We start from the raw sequence: 18,852 nt of genomic DNA, 5'->3' as shown, positions 1-18,852 counted from the left end.
TCATTTACAACTGCGACCTGGCCAAGATCAAGCAAAGCAGTGCTACACAAACAACACAGAGTTACACATGGAATAAACAAACGTACAGTCAATAACACAATAGAAAAAGTCTATATACAGTGTGCGCATATGGTGTATCACATTGGGTGAGGCAGGTGGCCGGAAGGTATATTTAATTTAAAACATGGAAAAATAGATATATTTCACAAAGAAAGACAGGGAAAAAAAATGTACACGGGAGAACGACAAAGATCTGCACTGCTACGCCATTTTAGGTGAAGCATGGTGGTGGTAGCATCATGCTATTGGGCTGTTTTTCAGCATCAGGGACTAAGTACAGAGAGATTCTTGATAAAAACCTGCTCCAGAGTGCTCAGGACCTCAGACTGGGGCGAAGGTTCACCTTCCAACAGAACAACGGCCCTAAGCACACAGCCAAGACAACGCAGAAGTGGCTTCGTGACAAGTCTCTGAATGTCTTCGATTGGCCCAGCCAGAGCCCGATAGAACATCTCTGGAGAGACCTCAAAATAGCTGTGCAGCGACGCTCCCTATCCAGCCTGACAGAGTCTCAGAAGATCTCCAGAGAAGAATGGGAGAAACTCCCCAAATACAGGTGCCAAGCTTGTAGCGTCATACCCAAGAAGACTAGAGGCTGTAATCGCTGCCAAAGGTGCTTCAACAAAGTACTGATTAAAGGGTCTGAATACTTATGTAAATGTAATATTTGAAATAAATTAACAAACATTCCTAAAAACCTGTTTTTGCTTTGTCATTATGGGGTATTGCGTGCCGATTGATGAGGACATCAATTTAATTCATTTTAGATTAAGGTTGTAACGTAACAAAATGTGGAAAAGGCCAAGGGGTCTGAATACTTTCCGAATGCACTGTAGTTTTTGATCACGCTGTTTTGGCCAGTTCTTCCGAACTGTCAGGCTACAATGTATGAGAGGGAAGCAGAAAGGAGAAGTGTGTGTGTACATTAGCAGGGATAGGTTTTTTCTTTAGGGAACTAGAAATACTGATGAGTAGGGGAGGTTAAAATAAGCAATATGTACTGTACAGTAAACTTTTATGTAAAATGTACTTGCAAAAAAGAGAAGAATAGCAAACATGCAAAACTTTGCAGACATGAGTAAATCTTCCCATGAGAGGTATCCTACCCTTTCACACGTGTGATTTGGAGCTATATTTAAAGATAATCATGACATCTAAAAGACAACCAGGTTCTAAAAAGCCTACGTTTAATATGAAATAGAATAATATGACAAGACTAAATATCTTTATTTTGTCTGAATTTCATTTAGACTAAAAATAGGAGCATATCAGCAGCTTTGACAAAATACAAAAGAACTAGACAAAAGAAAGCAGTCATCAAAAACATGTTCTAAATGGTTTATGGAGCGACAGTACAAAACTAAGCCTTTTTAATCAGAGTTTTACATCATTGTCATTATTACATCAACATCACTAAATATTATATCCTTTCAAACTGTATGTACATCATCTTCTGTCTAGCAATAATAGTCTTATACATCTCAAAATACACCCTAGGCCTAGATAAAGAGAGCGCAGAGAGAGAAGATATCAGAAAAAGAAGAACTGGAGAATGAAATGGTCTTGTGGTGACTTTCTCTTTGTACCAGAAACTGGAAATGTTTGGGGATGAGGCCAAACCCTCATAATTTATTCAACATGGCAAAGGATTCAACAGAATGCTACAGTAGACAAACCATAATAAGTGTGGTTCCATAACACGGCCTCAACAATATAAATAACGCAGACATTCTGACTATACTTTAATGGGAAATATTGACACCCCGAATAGTTACTAGCCTCTCTGGACAATGTCTTGCCTACATGTATAGGGCCTAGCTGTCTCACACACAGTATACGTTGAGGGAGGGGTCAGCATAGACTGAGGCTGGGACTCCACTAAGATAAAGCATTCCATTCTCTAGCAGACAGAATGTGTAGGCTACAAACATAATGTGTGACCATGATCGGTCTGTGTTTGATAGATAAGGGTGTGTGTGTCTATAAATTGACCAAATATAATAGACTCCTTGCTGCTCTCTGGTGGCAGGACTGAGCATAGAGCAGCAGTGACTCACTATGACTTTACTGTATAATGGCAGCCTGTCCGTATGACTCACTACAATAACCTCAAAGCTAAACTATGTATAACGCAATACCTTTTCTCTGTAAGTACTTAACGTCCACTTCTGTGTAATGGAAACGTCTATACGACACTAAAAGTCAGTCTAAAATTGACCCACACTTCATTACAAAGCTGAAACTTTTGTTGTTGTTTTTTTGCATCCAGTTACACTTTTTTTTGCCTGAGATTGTCTAACTGGAATTGTAAGTATTTAAAAATAGCATTTACCTATATTCCTGCGGTGTATACGTACTCTGATCGCACAGATATCACTAAAGGCGTTTTTCCTAACATACATTAGAGGCCAGGAGAGGTCGGTTGGCAGAATGAGCCTTGCTGGATTAGAGCATGGCCTAATCCTCACCATACGAATAATGCCCCAATTACAACAGTATAATCCAGACTACCACGCTGCTCGATTGCCCTCACCCTGCCTGTCTGCTACACACTGGAGCAGGTCTCTCTTCATCTGTAATCTGATCAAGTGCTGTCCAACCAATCACTATCCCTGCCCTCCCCTCACATCCCCCATCCATCCCATGTCCCTAGTGAATCAATGACAACACCACCATTCTCCAGTCCACAGAGCTGCTTCTGCCCTCACACCGTCCATTTAAAACCCACTGTAAACATGGCCACCACAGAGCTCTGAGAATGGCCTGGTCTTAAAACTAAAAACCAATAAGCCAAATCAAATGCCACACATAGCTAGAGTACTCTAATATCAATCTGGTATGGGCTGTCTTCTTCAGGGGATGTTAGCTAATAAGCACACACATTTTTTAACCATACAATCCATTTTATCCAAACCCCAAATAAAATCTCTAATAAGTGTACAATTCTGTCTCAGAAAATCCTCAAATTCCTATAAGTTTTTTTTCTAGACAATGGTTTCAACCAAAATGTACCTCAGCATGTTCCCACTAAGTGTGTGCTCTATCAATAGTTCCTGTATAGTCCTGATTTTGTGCAAATAGTATGTGTGTAGTAGAGCATATTAAAATGGACCAGGCTAAGTCACATGGTCCTGTATTGACGTACCAACCCCTAACACACCTTACATCCCCTGCCAATCCTCCATAAGACATGTACTACATGAGGAAGACCAGGGGGTAGTACCTTACCGCAACAGTCAGTAAAGAGGTGATTGGCTGGGATTGGTGTGTTTTAACTTAGAACTCATCGTCCGAGCTGAGCAGCAGAGTCTTCTCATTGTCGCGGGTGCTGATGGTGCTGTGTGTGCGGGACACAGGCGGGGCAGAGTGACCCTGTTCCAGGGTGGACTGCTGGGTGTACTGCTGGTAGGCCGGGGAGAAGTTATGGATAGCATCTTGGACCATGTCTCCAGGGTTCATTGTCTCCTTCAGGCTGCTGGAGATGCTCTTCATGGGGGCACAGCGACCTGGGAGAAGGGGTGTGGAGGAAAGGACAATATATAAAATATTTGAAAAAGGTAAAGTAAGAGTTGTGTAGTAATTGTGAATAATGTGAAACCTAAACAGTAGAAAATCACTTTTGTAAGCTTGCTACATTGAATGTAAAAACAGCAAAAATAACAACCACTGATTTCACAGAAAGCAACATTTCCTTCAAAGTAAGACAAAAGGAGCACAACATTGAACATAGGATTGTAAAAAGTAGAAAGAACCATAAAGATGGTGAAGAAACAATCAGTGGTAGACCTACCATACTCTCCATATATAGGAACTGGGCCTTGATAACGCAGCATGGGGAAAGAGGAAGACAAAGGGACAAGGATATGGAAGGACGAATAAGACAGACAAAATGACCCAGAGAATACGAAGAGGGATGACCAATGAACCAAGGAGGGAGTTTTTTAAAAGAACGAAGAAAAGGAGGTATTCCAAAACCAAAGATGAATGGGAGGAGATAAAGGAAACAAAGATTTGAAAAAGTGCCACAACATAGGAAGTACAGGGGTACGGCGAGGAGGAGGACAAAGTGGGAAATGTATGTTGACAAGGGAATAGAGGGAAAGGGAGTGCGAGTCAGTGAAAAGAGAAGACGTGATCATATTATCTACAGAAGTTCTGCAAAGATACTATACCATATGAGTACCATGAGCTGGACCAATGTCGAGTAGGTCCAGTTAAATAAAGGTTCAATTAAATATTTGTATTAATTTGTCACCACAGTATATAATACAGCTAAAGCTCAGTCTCCTTACCCTGAGAGAGAGAGTCCAGCCTCTTGTCCATGTAGACCTTGTATGTGAAGGCATGGCGCAGGGCCAGGGAGGCAAAGAACATCTCGATGCAGACGATGAAGTTCTGGTAACCGGCGGCAACCGTTCCCTCTCCCACTGACACCTCGGGTGAGTTGATTTTGGGGATGGCCCCACACTTCTCTAGGATGGCCAGCAACATGCCTGATGGTAAATAAACATATGTGGAGAATGACTACAGTACTATAGTATAATGATATTGACTTGGCATGTAATATGATATGACATTACTCATATTCAAATTGCCTACAGTGCTTCAATGACCTAAAAATGTATATCTGTATTTAGATGTTTTAGTGTGTGTGTGTGTGTGTGTTTATTTGTGCTTCTCACCCTGCCAGAAAGAGAGGAATATGACAGATTTGACCATGAAGAATTTGAGCAAGGGTCTGTAGGGGCTGAGCAGATCCCGGGTGGAGAAATAGAAGAGGAAGAGGGCGTAGAGAGACAGGCTGACTGAGATGTTGTAGACGATGGACACATACAAGTACCCACTGTTCACACTAGGAGGACAGACAGGGACAAGACTGTTGATTAGATTTGAGAGTAAACCAAGATTAGGACAAATCTGTATCACTGGATTTGCAACCATCTACACAGAAGCACTGCATATTTTTGGTAATCAAAGTCTTTTAATAAAAAAATAGATGTATACATCTTATTAAAAAAATGTGTATGAGATATTCAACGATTGCATAACAAGAAGCAGTGGCTTACTTGAAGTCTCCATCACGGTACTTTCCAAAGGCCTGCAGGATGACTGTGACCACGGCCATGAGGGGTTTGATCACACAGAACTGTAGTGTGGCCTGCTTACAGAACCGCAGGAACCCAATGGAGTAACTCCTCCCCCAGAGACAGCACGTACCATACATACAACTGGACCTGGGGACGCAGGAAAACGCTCGTTAAATACATGTTGAACACACACACACACACACACAAACAGAGAGGAAGAAGAGACTCACTCGATAGGTTTTCCTCTGATCTCAGCCATGATGGCGCTTTCTCCTCCCAGGTACTCATAACACAGGCTCAGGAAGTTATAGATGACAAACGCTGCACAGGAGAGACACACACACACAGTCAATAAAGGACCGTTTAAGAAGTCAACTCCTCAGACATATGTTTTACATCTAAATATTGTGTACAGTATATTAACCACCTAATATGGACATGGAAAAAGATCTAAAACCCAGCACTCTTCCATTACCCCAAGAGACAAGATAAGCCAATGACTGTCATATCAAAGGCAATGGGAAAAAAGGCAACAAACACCAGACCACCCAGCCACTTGTTGACTTCCTGTGCTGAGTTATGTCACAGATCCAAGGGAGGCCTCTACTTCCTGCCCACAGGAGATGTGTTGTTCTAACTGGTTGATCAGACCAGACCACACACTCATAGAATTACACTAAACAAAAAATTATAAAAACACAACATGCAACAATTTCAACAATTTGACTGAGTTACAGATCATATAAGGAAATCAGTCAATTAAAATGAATTCATTAGGCCCTAATCTATGGATTTCACATGACTGTGCAGGGGCGTGAGGCCAGTTGGACGTGGCTTATGGTAGAGAAATGAACATTACATTTTCTGGCAACAGCCCTGGTGGACATTCCTACAGTCAGCACGCCAATTGCACGCTCCCTCAAAACTTGAGACATCTGTGGCATTGTGTTGTGTGACAACTGCACATTTTTTAAAGTGGCCTTTTATTGTCCCCAGCACCTGTGTAATAATCATGCTGTTTAATCAGCTTCTTGATATGCCACACCTGTCAGGTGGATGGATTGTCATGGAAAAGGAAAGTTGCTCACTAACAGGGATGTAAACACATTGGTCCTCAAAATTTGAGAGAAATAAGCTTTTTGTGCGTATGGGAAATTTCTGGGATCTTTTATTTCAGCTCATGAAAAATGGGACCAACACTTTACATGTTGCGTTTATATTTTTGTTCAGTATAATCAAGATACTAAAGATTATAGGATCTCTGTGCATACTGCACAGACCCACTGAGCTATAAATCATCTGAGTGGCCTGCCAGCACTACTAGAAATGGCATTGACCCATCCATATGATATAACCAGTGACTGAGAAGCAGTGTCTGCCCTCCTTGGGGAGTGATAAATGTCATGTCTTTAGACCAGTCATACTGGAGCAGGTGGCAGTGACTTTGCAGTCTGTGTTCCGGATGTGCACGTTCTGTTCTACGCAGTGTGTGTGTGTGTGTCTGCAGTGTGACTGATGGGCTGTGTCAGGTCAATAAAGCAGGAAGGGATTACCAACTCTCACTACACCAGGGGCTCTATAAAACTGTATAGTCACACAGTGTATTCGCATGCACGCACACCCCCCACACCAACTCGCTTTATACTTAAGGAACAACAATAAAAGTAAACACATATGGATGTGCTTTATTCTCACCTTTGACAGACATCCTACAGTATGCATACAATTGCATGTCTTTGGCCTACAGTACCAGGCAAAGGTTTGGACACACCAACTCATTATTCCAGGGTTTTTCTTTATTTGTACTTTTTTCTACATTGTAGAATAATAGTGATGACATCAAAACTATAAAATAACACCTATGGAATCATGTAGTAACCAAAAAAAAAAGTGTTAAACAAATCAAGATATATTTCATATTTGAGATTCTTCAAAGTAGCCACCCTTTGCCTTGATGACAGCTTTGCACACTCTTGGTATTCTCTCAACCAGCGTCACCTGGAATGCTTTCCCAACAGCCTTGAAGGAGTTCCCACATGTGCTGAGCACTTGTTGGCTGCTTTTCCTTCACTCTGCGGTCAAACTCATCCCAAACCATCTCAATTGGGTTGAGGTCGGGTGATTGTGGAGGCCAGGTCATCTGATGCAGCACTCCATCACTCTCCTTCTTGGTCAAATAGCCCTTACACAGCCTGGAGGTGTGTTGGGTCATTGTCCTGTTGAAAAAAAAAGGATGTCCCACTAAGCCCAAACCAGATGGGATGGCATATCGCTACAGAATGCTGTGGTAGCCATGCTGGTTAAGTGTGCCTTGAATTCTAAATAAATCACAGACAGTGTCACCAGCAAAGCACCCCCACACCACCTCCTCCATGCTTCACTCTGGGAACCACAAATGCAGAGATCATCCGTTCACCTACTCTGCGTCTCACAAAGACATGGCAGTTGGAAACAAAACATCTCTCATTTGGACTCATCAGACCAAAGGACATATTTCTACCAGTCTAATGTCCATTGCTAAGCAAGTCTCTTCTTCTTATTGCGGTCCTTTAGTAGTGGTTTCTTTGCAGCAATATGACCATGAAGGCCTGATTCAAGCAGTCTCCTCTGAACAGTTGATGTTGAGATGTGTCTGTTACTTGAACTCTGAAGCATTTATTTGGGCCACAATTTCTGAGGCTGGTAACTCTAAATTAACTTATCCTCTGCAGCAGAGGTAACTCTGGGTCTTCCTTTCCTGTGGCTGTCTTCATGAGAGACAGTTTCATCATAGCGCTTGATGGTTTTTGAGACTGCACTTGAAGAAACTTTCAAAGTTCTTGAAATGATCCGTATTGTCTGACCTTCATGTCTTAAAGTAATGATGGACCGTCATTTCTCTTTGCTTATTTTAGCTTTTCTTGCCATAATGGACTTAGCCCTATTTGCTAAGAGACCATCTTCAAATAGGGCTATCTTCTGTATACCACCTCTACCTTGTCACAACACAACTGATTGGCGGAAATGATTTAAGATGGAAAGAAATTCCATAAATTAACTTTTAACAAGGCACACCTGTTAATCGAAATGCATTCCAATTGACTACCTCATGAAGCTGGTTGAGAGAATGCCAAGAGAGTGCAAAGCTGTCATCAAGGCAAAGGGTGGCTACTTCGAGGAATCTCAAATATAAAATATATTTTGATTTGTTTAAAACTTTGATTTCATACATGTTATATCATGGTTTTGTTGTCTCCACTATTATTCTACAATGTCGAATATAGTAAAAATAAAGAAACACCCTGGAATGAGTAGGTGTGTCCAGACGTTTGACTGCTACTGTATGTGTCTGTCTGTATTGCATCAATGTGACTAGTATGACTGAGATGAGGAAAGGTCCAACCCTGAGGCACTCACTGTATGACTAATACACAATACACTATTATACTCTCTATTAACCCCTGAAGGGGCATTCTAAAGTTCTCATTTCCTGCTCAGCAGTTCTGTGAGAGTGTGTGTCGTGTGTGTATTGAACCAGTAAGCGAGTGTGTTGGTGTATAACATATGGGAGGGTATGCGCCAGAGTGGATGTTGGTGACTTGTAACGTTAAGTGAGGGTGTGTGTGACTGTGTAGTGAGTGATGGTACTTGCATGAGAATGTGTGGGAGTGTGTGTTACAGTGTACAGCTCTATATTTAGCCACCCAGGGGAACAGAGCTGCTGTGAGATCCCATTTGCCAAACACACCTTCTTCTCTGCAGCAGAAGCACTGGCATCAGCTATTCTGTCATCTCTCTCCATCACTCGCACCCTATCTCTCACCCGCTTTCTCACTCTCATCATCACCCTCACTCTCTGTTTGTCTCTGCAGCACAGCTCTACTAACACATTCACAGACAGACAGAACCATAGACATTAAGGAACAGAACCGACCTGGGGTGACACCACATCACACACACTAGACCAGACTAGCCCACACAGACTGCCAGACCAACTTCATAGATAACAGAGTACCAGTATCTAGAAGTTAAAAGGTATTTTACAAGTACATTAGGTCTTTATTAAATGTGTGATATTCACCATTGTATCCCTTGTGACTATGAATATTGCATAAGCCATATCAGATAAACAGCTGACTCTGTCTTCTGTTCTCTGTGTGTGTACCAGCATGTTTGGGTGAGACCTCATCATTAGGGCTGCCTTGTGCAGTGAACACGGTTGCTATGCAACATGTTCTTCCTACCCAGAAATCTGGGCAGGCCCCAGAACAACAAGAGGCAGCACAGAGGCAGATCAGCAGTTAGCCATCTGTCCATGGGGCCGCACCATGACTCCCACACACTGGTAAACAACACGCACGCACACACACACACACACACACACACCCTTGTGGATTAGATAAACAGCCACATGTGTGGACATTGGAGACAAAAGACAGCCTGCCCAGGGAGCAAAACTGATTGAAAAGACATCTTTTCAACCAGTTTGGCTCACTGGGTGAGGAAGTATCACAACAAAGCTGATCGGCATGGTAAAGCCATTCATTTCTGTTCAACTCATGTGTAGTCTCTTACCCTCGTAGCAGTCCCGGACGGTGTCAAAGTAGACATAGTACTCCTCGTTAGTGAAGAAGAGGAGGCTGAGCCAGGAGTCAAAAGCATAGATGGGCACGATGAAGAGAATCCGCACGATGTGCCTTTGCTCATTAGGAGAACTGTAGTACCGCAGGTGCATGTAGATCTGAGAGGGCAAGAGAGAAGCAAAGATGGATGGAAAGGAGATTATACATATAAATGAGAGAGAGAAACAAGTAGAGGGGGAGAGTTTAATGTTTACATCAATTTCTATTGTCTCATTTTACAAGACACAAAAGCAGCATTGCATACTTTCTAAACCTGTTACTAATTAACATCCTGCCTCTGAGGGAGACAGAAATGGGAGTGAGAGCAGTGGGAATTCACAGAAGAACACAGTGATGCCTACACCACAGAGATCCTATTCAATTAGAGGGACTAGGTCATAAACCCTCCAACGTTCCAAAATGGGGCAAAATGGCAGCCATCTTGGTCAGGGAGAAATTCAAAATGAGTCTAATTGGCATGAATGACAGTAGTGGCATAGGTCATGCTTTTCCTGCTTTTACTTGTGCAGGAAAACTAAAGTGTGTGATGCATCTGAAAATGTGTAATGGAATTATATTCAACCTAAAATATTATCATACACTGAGTGTAGAAAACACTAGAAACACCTGCTCTTTCCATGACACAGGTGAATCCAGGTGAAAGCTATGATCCCTTATGAATGTCACTTGTTAAATCCACAGTCTAGATGAAGGGGAGGAGACAGGTTAAAGAAGGCGTTTTAAGCCTTAAGACAATCGAGACATGGATTGTGTATGTGTGCCATTCAGGAGGGTGAATGGATAAGACAACATTTAAGTGCCTCTGAACGGATTATGGCAGTAGTTGCCAGGCGCACCGGTTTGAGTGCGTCAAGAACTGCAACGCTGCTGGGTTTTTCACGCTCAACAGTTTCCCGTGTGTATCAAGAATGGTCCACCACCCAAAGGACATCCAGCCAACTTGACAACTGTGGGAAGCATTGGAGTCAACATGGGCCAGCTCCCCTGTGGAACGCTTCCAACACCTTGTAGAGTCCATGCCCCGACTAATGGAGGCTGTTCTGAGGGCAAAAGGGAGTGCAACTCAATATTAGGAAGGTGTCCCTAATGTTTTGTACAATAAGTGTAAAATTATAAATAAAGGTTTTATACATATTTTCTGTATAAGTAGCCTCTAAAATATATGTAAACAGACCATAAATGTCTCAAATGTTGTTTTCTTGGAAAGCTGTGAGTGCTATTATACACTGCTCAGAAAAATAAAGGGAACACTTGAACAACACAATGTAACTCCAAGTCAATCACACTTCTGTGAAATCAAACTGTCCACTTAGGAAGCAACACTGATTGTCAATAAATTTCACATGCTGTTGTGCAAATGGAATAGACAACAGGTGGAAATTATAAGTGTAACGGATGTGAAACGCTAGCTTAGTTAAATAGTGTTTCAATCGGTGACGTCACTTGCTCTGAGACCTTGAAGTAGTGGTTCCCCTTGCTCTGCAAGGGCCGCGGCTTTTGTGGAGCGATGGGTAACGATGCTTGGTGGGTGACTGTTGTTGATGTGTGCAGAGGGTACCTGGTTCGCGCCCGGGTATGGGCGAGGGGACGGTCTAAAGTTATACTGTTACACAGGCAATTAGCAAGACACCCCCAATAAAGGAGTGGTTCTGCAGGTGGTGACCACAGACCACTTCTCAGTTCCTATGCTTCCTGGCTGATGTTTTGGTCACTTTTGAATGCTGGCGGTGCTTTCACTCTAGTGGTAGCATGAGACGGAGTCTACAACCCACACAAGTGGCTCAGGTAATGCAGCTCATCCAGGATGGCACATCAATGCGAGCTGTGGCAAGAAGGTTTGCTGTGTCTGTCAGCGTAGTGTCCAGAGCATGGAGGCGCTACCAGGAGACAGGCCAGTACATCAGGAGACGTGGAGGAGGCCGTAAGAGGGCAACAACCCAGCAGCAGGACCGCTACCTCTGCCTTTGTGCAAGGAGGAGCACTGCCAGAGCCCTGCAAAATGACCTCCAGCAGGCCACAAATGTGCATGTGTCTGCTCAAACGGTCAGAAACAGACTCCATGAGGGTGGTATGAGGGCCCGACGTCCACAGGTGGGGGTTGTGCTTACAGCCCAACACCGTGCAGGACATTTGGCATTTGCCAGAGAACACCAAGATTGGCAAATTCGCCACTGGCGCCCTGTGCTCTTCACAGATGAAAGCAGGTTCACACGGAGCACATGACAGATGTGACAGAGTCTGGAGACGCTGTGGAGAACGTTCTGCTGCCTGCAACATCCTCCAGCATGACCGTTTTGTCGGTGGGTCAGTCATGGTGTGGGGTGGCATTTCTTTGGGGGGCCGCACATGTGCTCGCCAGAGATAGCCTGACGGCCATTAGGTACCGAGATGAGATCCTCAGACCCCTTGTGAGACCATATGCTGGTGCGGTTGGCCCTGGGTTCCTCCTAATGCAAGACAATGCTAGACCTCATGTGGCTGGAGTGTGTCAGCAGTTCCTGCAAGAGGAAGAAATTGATGCTATGGACTGGCCCGCCCGTTCCCCAGAGCTGAATCCAATTGAGCACATCTGGGACATCATGTCTCGCTCCATCTACCAACGCCACATTGCACCACAGACTGTCCAGGAGTTGGCGGGTGCTTTAGTCCAGGTCTGGGAAGAGATCCCTCAGGAGACCATCCGCCACCTCATCAGGAGCATGCCCAAGCGTTATAGGGAGGTCATACAGGCACGTGGAGGCCACACACACACTATTGATCATTTTTGTGTGATTTTGTTGTCAGCACATTCAACTATGTAAAGAAAAAAGTATTTAATAAGAACATTTCATTCATTCAGATCTAGGATGTGTTATTTTAGTGTTCCCTTTATTTTTTTGAGCAGTGTATGATACAATGTCAATACTTTTTTGAGCCAGGCTTTGGCTGTGGATTGACAGGATTGTTTGAATGGAATGTTGGCATATTGGCAGTTCATTAAAAAAATATATGGAATCATTCCTCTAAAACGGTCTGGCTAGCTGACATATAGTGCAGCTAAATTCTTCGCATTCATTGTTTTACACAATATGTTATCACAGCACTGGCAGACCATGGTTGGCCAACTCCCTGACCAACATGGCTGATCTTTGGACCGCCATAAAAAGGTTCATGTTCATTCTAGCATTCAAATTTCTAATTATATGGTCTACACACCATCCTTGGCATCTTTTCAGTTTAGCCCCCTTTTCTCTACCCAAACAAAGAAGCCACCAGACATTCTCATTTCAGACAGTAGGACAGGGATTACCTTGCATAAGGTGGGTGTAGTTGTGTGTTGGGTTTTTCAGTTAAACAAACAGGGATTGTGTGTTGTTGCTAGGCAACCTATGCTCTCTGACTGAGCACTGAGCAGATGCATCTATTCCTCCAGAATCACCCCAGGTGGAACCTCTGGTTAAATAAGCTCCTCACACTGTAGGGCCTACAGGGGAAGACAACACCTAGACCCCCGAGCCTGGGCATACCATTTGGAGATTCAATAGAAACTCTAAATGGTGTTCAGTTTTAGTGGAATGAGTGTGTTTTGAGATGTGGGGAAGTGTGCATCTGTGTGTGCGTGTGTAATGTGTATTTTATTACCTGGTGACAGGTGAAGAGCAGGGCAGTCCAGACGAAGAAGCCCGACACTGCCTGGGCGGCGGGGGTCATCAGGAAGGTGGGCTGGTCCAGGGTCAGCAGGGGGGTCTCTGGGAACCAGGAGATGTTGGGGCCCGGGGAGTCCATGGTGGGAGGGGGACCAGGGGCCCCACCCAGGGGGTATTCCTCTCCAACACCAACACCTAGTCGTTCAGACAGGGGCACGTCACGCCTCCACAGACGACTCATCTGGAGAAAAGGGTACAGAGAGAAAACATATCCTTTATGTCCACATTAATGATACCGTGCATAAAACAGTGCAGACATTCAGTCTGATACTTTCCAGAGCATTATTGGAGATACTGTAACCATCAACCACAGCTATCGATAATGTAATTTATGTTGATGAGAGCATCTGATAAAGGAAGAGCAGAGACAATGAGTCAGGTGTGTTGTACTGTTTACTGAATGGAGTGAGGGAATCAATAGATTCCAGAGTGGGAGATAACTGTATAATCTCTGATAGTCAAACCAATGTTTCTCTCTCCTAGGCTACTAACTGTATAGACAGCAGTGGCATGTGTTCATGGATGCCAAGGAAAGCCAGGCTTCCCAAAAATATTGACCCCCCAAAAGAAAATAAAGAATACATTATTTTGTCTCTCTGTTTAATAATTTTCCTTCAATTTGCAAGAGGCTGAATGTTTCTCACAGGACAAAGCATCCGAGCAAGTGAAACAGTGCTCCTCTGTCTCTCTACGTGTAGGCCATCTATCTGATGCGGTCTGGTCCTAACGAGTATGACGTTGTTGCCGCCTGTACCATTAAAAGCAAGGGAAGCCAGCAAGCATCTGACCTCCCTTGACAAAAAAAGTAGAACATTTTTTGCCAATCAGCGTTGAGCTAAACTGAGCGAGCTCAACTGTGAATGGTCCTGGTGCACAAAAAAAAAAAAAAAAAAAGTGTCAAGGGAAGCCAGCTTGGATTTGGCATCACTCCTATCAAATTCCATTAGGAGCATACATCATTGATAGAAAAATGTAATGGTTGCATCTCATTGTGTTGTTGTCCTCTGGCAGCAAGCTAGCCAGCTAGCTAAAATTGTCCCTTTCCTAAATTAGCCATGGATGGAGATAGGAATTTGGACTTGGGGTTTTACTTAATTCTCCGTACTGACCAATGACTATAATGGCAATTCTGATCCAACTATGTCATACATTGTTGTGCCCCTGGCCTGAGAGGATGGAAGTTCAATATGTAGATAAATGATGAAGGCTAATGTTAACTAGCTAACGTTGCCCATGAATGCAAGTTAAGCTAGCTTGCAAGCATTTTAGCCAGGTAGCCTAGGACAACACTGTCATACAGTGTATACTATATGACAGTGATAAACCATTTCGTCAACATGAAAGAGAGGATGGCATTGGCATTTCTCTACAAGTATGGTGAGTCAACATGTTTTTCTACTTGCATGAACACGCACGCGCACACACGCACACACACACACAGAGAGAGAGAGAGAGAAATCAGAACCATGGACAACCACGTAAATTGAAGTCGGAAGTTTACATACACTTAGTCATTAAAACTAGTTTTTTAACCACTCCACACATTTTTTTGTTGACAAACTATAGTTTTGGCAAGTCGGTTAGGACATCTACTTTGTGCGTGACACAAGTAATTTTTCCAACAATTGTTTACAGACAGATTATTTCACTTATAATTCACAGTATCACAATTCCAGTGGGTCAGAAGTTTACATACACTAAGTTGACTGTGCTTTTAAACAGCTTCCAGAAATTCCAGAAAATGTAATGGCTTTAGAAGCTTCTGATAGGCTAACTGACATCATCTGAGTCAATTGGAGGTGTACCTGTGGATGTATTTCAAGGCCCACCTTCAAACTCAGTGCCACTTTGCTTGACATCATGGGAAAATCAAAAGAAATCAGCAAAGACCTCAGAACAAAGAATTGTAGACCTCCACAAGTCTGGTTCATCCTTGGGAGCAATTTCCAAACGCCTGAAGGTACCACGTTCATCTGTACAAACAATAATACACAAGTATAAACACCATGGGACCACGCAGCCGTTCCACCGCTCAGGAAGGAGACGCGTTCTGTCTCCTAGAGATTCATGTATTTCTGTACGAAAATGCAAATCAATCACAGAACAGCAGCTTAAGGAAGAAGGGGGAGGCTTGCAAGCCAAAGAACATCATCCCAACCATGAAGCACAGGGGTGGCAGCATCATGTTGAGGGGGTGCTATGCTGCAGGAGGGACTGGTGCACTTCACAAAATAGATGGCATCATGAGGAAAGAAAAGTATGTGGATATATTGAAGCAACATCTCAAGACATCAGTCAGGAAGTAAAACCTTGGTCGCAAATGCGTCTTCCAAATGGACAATGACCCCAAGCATACTTCCAAAGTTGTTGCAAAATGGCTTAAGGACAATAAAGTCAAGGTATTGGAGTGGCCATCACAAAGCCCTGACCCCAATCCTATAGAAAATGTGTGGGCAGGAGAAATGGGCCAAAACAAAATTCACCCAACTTATTGCGGGAAGCTTGTGGAAGGCTACCTGAAACATTTGACCCAAGTTAAACAATTTAAAGGCAATGCTACCAAATACTAATTGAGTGTATGTAAACTTCTGACCCAATGAGAATGAAATAAATAAAATAAATAAATAAAATCAGAAATAAATCAATTATTCGGACATTTCACATTCTTAAAATAAAGTGGTGATCCTAACTGACCTAAGACAATGCATTTTTACTTGGATTAAATGTCAGGAATTGTGATAAACGGAGTTTAAATGTATTTGGTTAAGGTGTATGTAAACTTCCGACTTCAACTGTATTTAGCTTACGTTGATTAGACTAAATCATTTTTGTGTATCTTTTAGTTGTCACTATATTAGATTAAGCAGAGGTGATTTGATTATGTTGAAATTGTGCTGGAATAGTGATGGGTAAAATCACCAGGGAAACCAATGCACAGCTACTGATAGACAGGGCATTCCTTCCTGCCTAAAATAATTGAGTTTCTTTTGACAGTTTTGTGTTAAACAGGTTGTTCTGAAAGCATGTATTGTATGGGCAATTTCACGATAAAAGAGTGCTGCTGAGACTGATGCTTTTTGTACGTCAATGATTGCTAAGTAAACAAACCATTCAACTCTATACACAAGGCCTACTTTGAATAATTTCCACAGATTTATTTCTGTCTCCAAAAACACTTACTTGAAGAACAGTGCAGACACAAAGTGTGGTAACAGAATGGCGGCACAAACTGCGCAAACTATCACGCTGTTACCAAACTTTGCATCTGCACTGTCCTTGAAGTAAATGTGTTTTTGTAAAAAAATCTGAATTTTTTAAAAGTTGTTCTTGTGCATAGAGTAGTATGGTTTGGTTAACTACAGTATTTTTCTATGGAAGAGGGACCAAACACAAGGAAAAGCCAAAAATGGCATCTGTACACATTTCTATTTAGTCATTATGAATCCCTATTTCAAACAGAATTTAGTATCAGATATCCTGCTGGCATGTTTGTATCTGCCACGCGATAACCTCAATGCCAGTTGTTGCTGTCATTGACATTATCATAGAACAAAAATAAGAAATACTGTCCACTTCAAAGGCCACACACAATAACACACACAGTGAGACTAAAAATAGCCCGCTGTGACTCAAAGCCTTTCTCAAGCAAAATCAGAGACAGCAACAGTGGACAGTATGTTAAAGGACATGTCTAAACTGACCTATCATATCATGGCTTGGCTGCCAAACCGCATAGCAAGTCATATTAACAGCAGCATGACAGACTGAGGCAGTATTAGGTTGCTTCCACACACACAGGCATGCAAACACAGGTGTAATCCTGGGTCTCACTACACCTATGAAATTAAATGAATCCAATTACATTGATTATGTGACTTGTGTCTCTGACTGTGTGGGCGTTGGAGCTTGAGTCACATGAATGTCTATGAATGTGCATGTTTCTCTCTGTGTGTGTGTGTGATGGGGGTCATTTGTATTGGTTTGCAGAGAATCAGCAAATTAACATGTAGAATAGGGCTGGGTTGAATGCATCAACGGCAGACAGTAGGACAGACAGGGAGAGAGACACATGACTGGAATATGTGTGTGTTGGGGTTTGTGAGGAAGCTAATAATATTAAAAACGATCAAAAAAGGTTAAACGCTTTCAATACATAATCCATAACAAATGCTACTAACTTCAATTACTTGTCAGGTAAAACACATTTTTTTAAAGGTAAAACGATTAAATGAGATTAGGAAGATCGAGTGATTACCAGCACACAGCAGCAACCATTCAAGCAAACTGGCAGAAAAACATTGTTTGCAGTAGAGAAACATAGTAGCCACTAATGTAAGCAGAACTCGACACTGAATGTATGAATGACAGGGTGGTAAACAGGCGCATACTGTATATAGACCGTCACTCTCACCTTTGCAGTCGATTGTCGATATGTAAACTTGAATCAAGATGACGTCTGTCTGAAGAATGGATTTGGAGAAAAAAAACTGAAACATACGTTTATTCTAATTATATTTTATAGGGTAGACAACTAGAAACGATTGTTATTTTAGGCATAACTTTAATCTGATTTATTTACATTCAAACGAGCAAGTAAAATCATTTTACCTTTCATCAATTGATGGTTTCTGAACAAACTTTAGTCGGCGAGTGCAGTTTTAAAGCAAGAAATGAGAGAAAAATGTATTTAATTCCACAAAACTGCGATCGTTACTTCGACATCCATGTTTATTTTCCAGTCTTGCTCGATTGGAAATCTTTCAATTCTAACCAAGAGTTAAACTGAGATTTTTAAAAACGGATTTAAGGTTTTAATTTCATTTTAGTGTGCCTTGGTCCTTTCTTCATTCCGTTATGAACAATACAGGTAAAATATCAGTTTTGTCCTGCTCTATAAACTCCGTCATTCCTTTCTCTCCTTTTTCCTACTTCGGCGTTTGTAACAGACCCTATCTTCTAGGATTAGCTACATTCGATCAACTCCGTTCGGTACTCTCCGTAGGTTCTCTCGAATGATATGTAGCCTGCTGTTTCCACCAATCACAGCCAATGAACACCGAGCACCAGGAAGTGGACAGAGTCGTGACAGAGAGGAGTTTATAATGACGAGATGCTCATGTCTCCACCCTAACAATGGGAGTCGTTGTCCAAAAGGCTCGAAGGCAGACGACACGTTTACTGTAGGTCCAGAATAAACCCATAGAAAAGCTTTGGGTTTATATTGGACAATTTTGGCGAGCGAAATCTCTCGTTTAGCTTCTTTCTTTCTGGCTGTGATATGTGGCAATGCGCATGTCTAATTTGACTCGAATCGCATTTACGGGCTGATCCTAGGTCAGTTTAGTTTTACATTATTTTCCATCCTAACAGCGAAGGTAAGAATTGAAAATGTATCTA

General features: G+C 42.4%; 1 protein-coding gene across 4 annotated transcripts; it reads right to left on the bottom strand.

The window, feature by feature from the left end:
• Positions 1 to 1,230: 1,230 nt before the first annotated feature.
• On the bottom strand, positions 1,231 to 18,481 carry LOC139376703 (transmembrane protein 184B-like). Of its 4 annotated transcripts, none has more exons than XM_071119566.1 (10): positions 18,064 to 18,446; positions 17,867 to 17,915; positions 13,391 to 13,636; positions 9,702 to 9,867; positions 5,378 to 5,468; positions 5,127 to 5,294; positions 4,743 to 4,912; positions 4,353 to 4,553; positions 3,851 to 3,877; positions 3,100 to 3,566 (listed from the first exon to the last, which is right to left on the bottom strand). In XM_071119566.1, the coding sequence occupies exons 3-10, from the start codon at positions 13,634 to 13,636 to the stop codon at positions 3,337 to 3,339; spliced, it is 1,299 nt and encodes a 432-aa protein (XP_070975667.1). In that variant the 5' UTR covers positions 17,867 to 17,915; positions 18,064 to 18,446; the 3' UTR covers positions 3,100 to 3,336. The 4 variants fall into 4 exon arrangements, with proteins under 4 accessions (XP_070975670.1, XP_070975669.1, XP_070975667.1 ...); XM_071119567.1 differs by having other exon boundaries at positions 17,867 to 17,942; positions 18,064 to 18,298; XM_071119569.1 differs by lacking the exon at positions 3,851 to 3,877 and having other exon boundaries at positions 1,231 to 3,566; positions 17,867 to 17,942; positions 18,064 to 18,481.
• Positions 18,482 to 18,852: the final 371 nt, after the last annotated feature.

The sequence above is a fragment of the Oncorhynchus clarkii genome, chromosome 20, assembly GCF_045791955.1.
Source record: "Oncorhynchus clarkii lewisi isolate Uvic-CL-2024 chromosome 20, UVic_Ocla_1.0, whole genome shotgun sequence".
In the NCBI taxonomy this organism is placed as follows: domain Eukaryota; kingdom Metazoa; phylum Chordata; class Actinopteri; order Salmoniformes; family Salmonidae; genus Oncorhynchus; species Oncorhynchus clarkii.
Note: the sequence above shows the minus strand (reverse complement) of the source record. Positions and strands in the feature narration are given on the sequence as shown.

Bases quoted from the DNA above. Each gene is read 5' to 3' on its own strand.
- LOC139376703 (XM_071119566.1), bottom strand. From the start codon at position 13,636: ATGAGTCGTCTGTGGAGGCGTGACGTGCCCCTGTCTGAACGACTAGGT. The intron at 5,295-5,377 runs GTGAGTCTCTTC...CTGCGTCCCCAG, and splicing joins ATCAGAGGAAAACCTATCGA to GTCCAGTTGTATGTATGGTA. The intron at 3,567-3,850 runs GTAGGTCTACCA...CCCTTCTCCCAG, and splicing joins TCCTATATATGGAGAGTATG to GTCGCTGTGCCCCCATGAAG.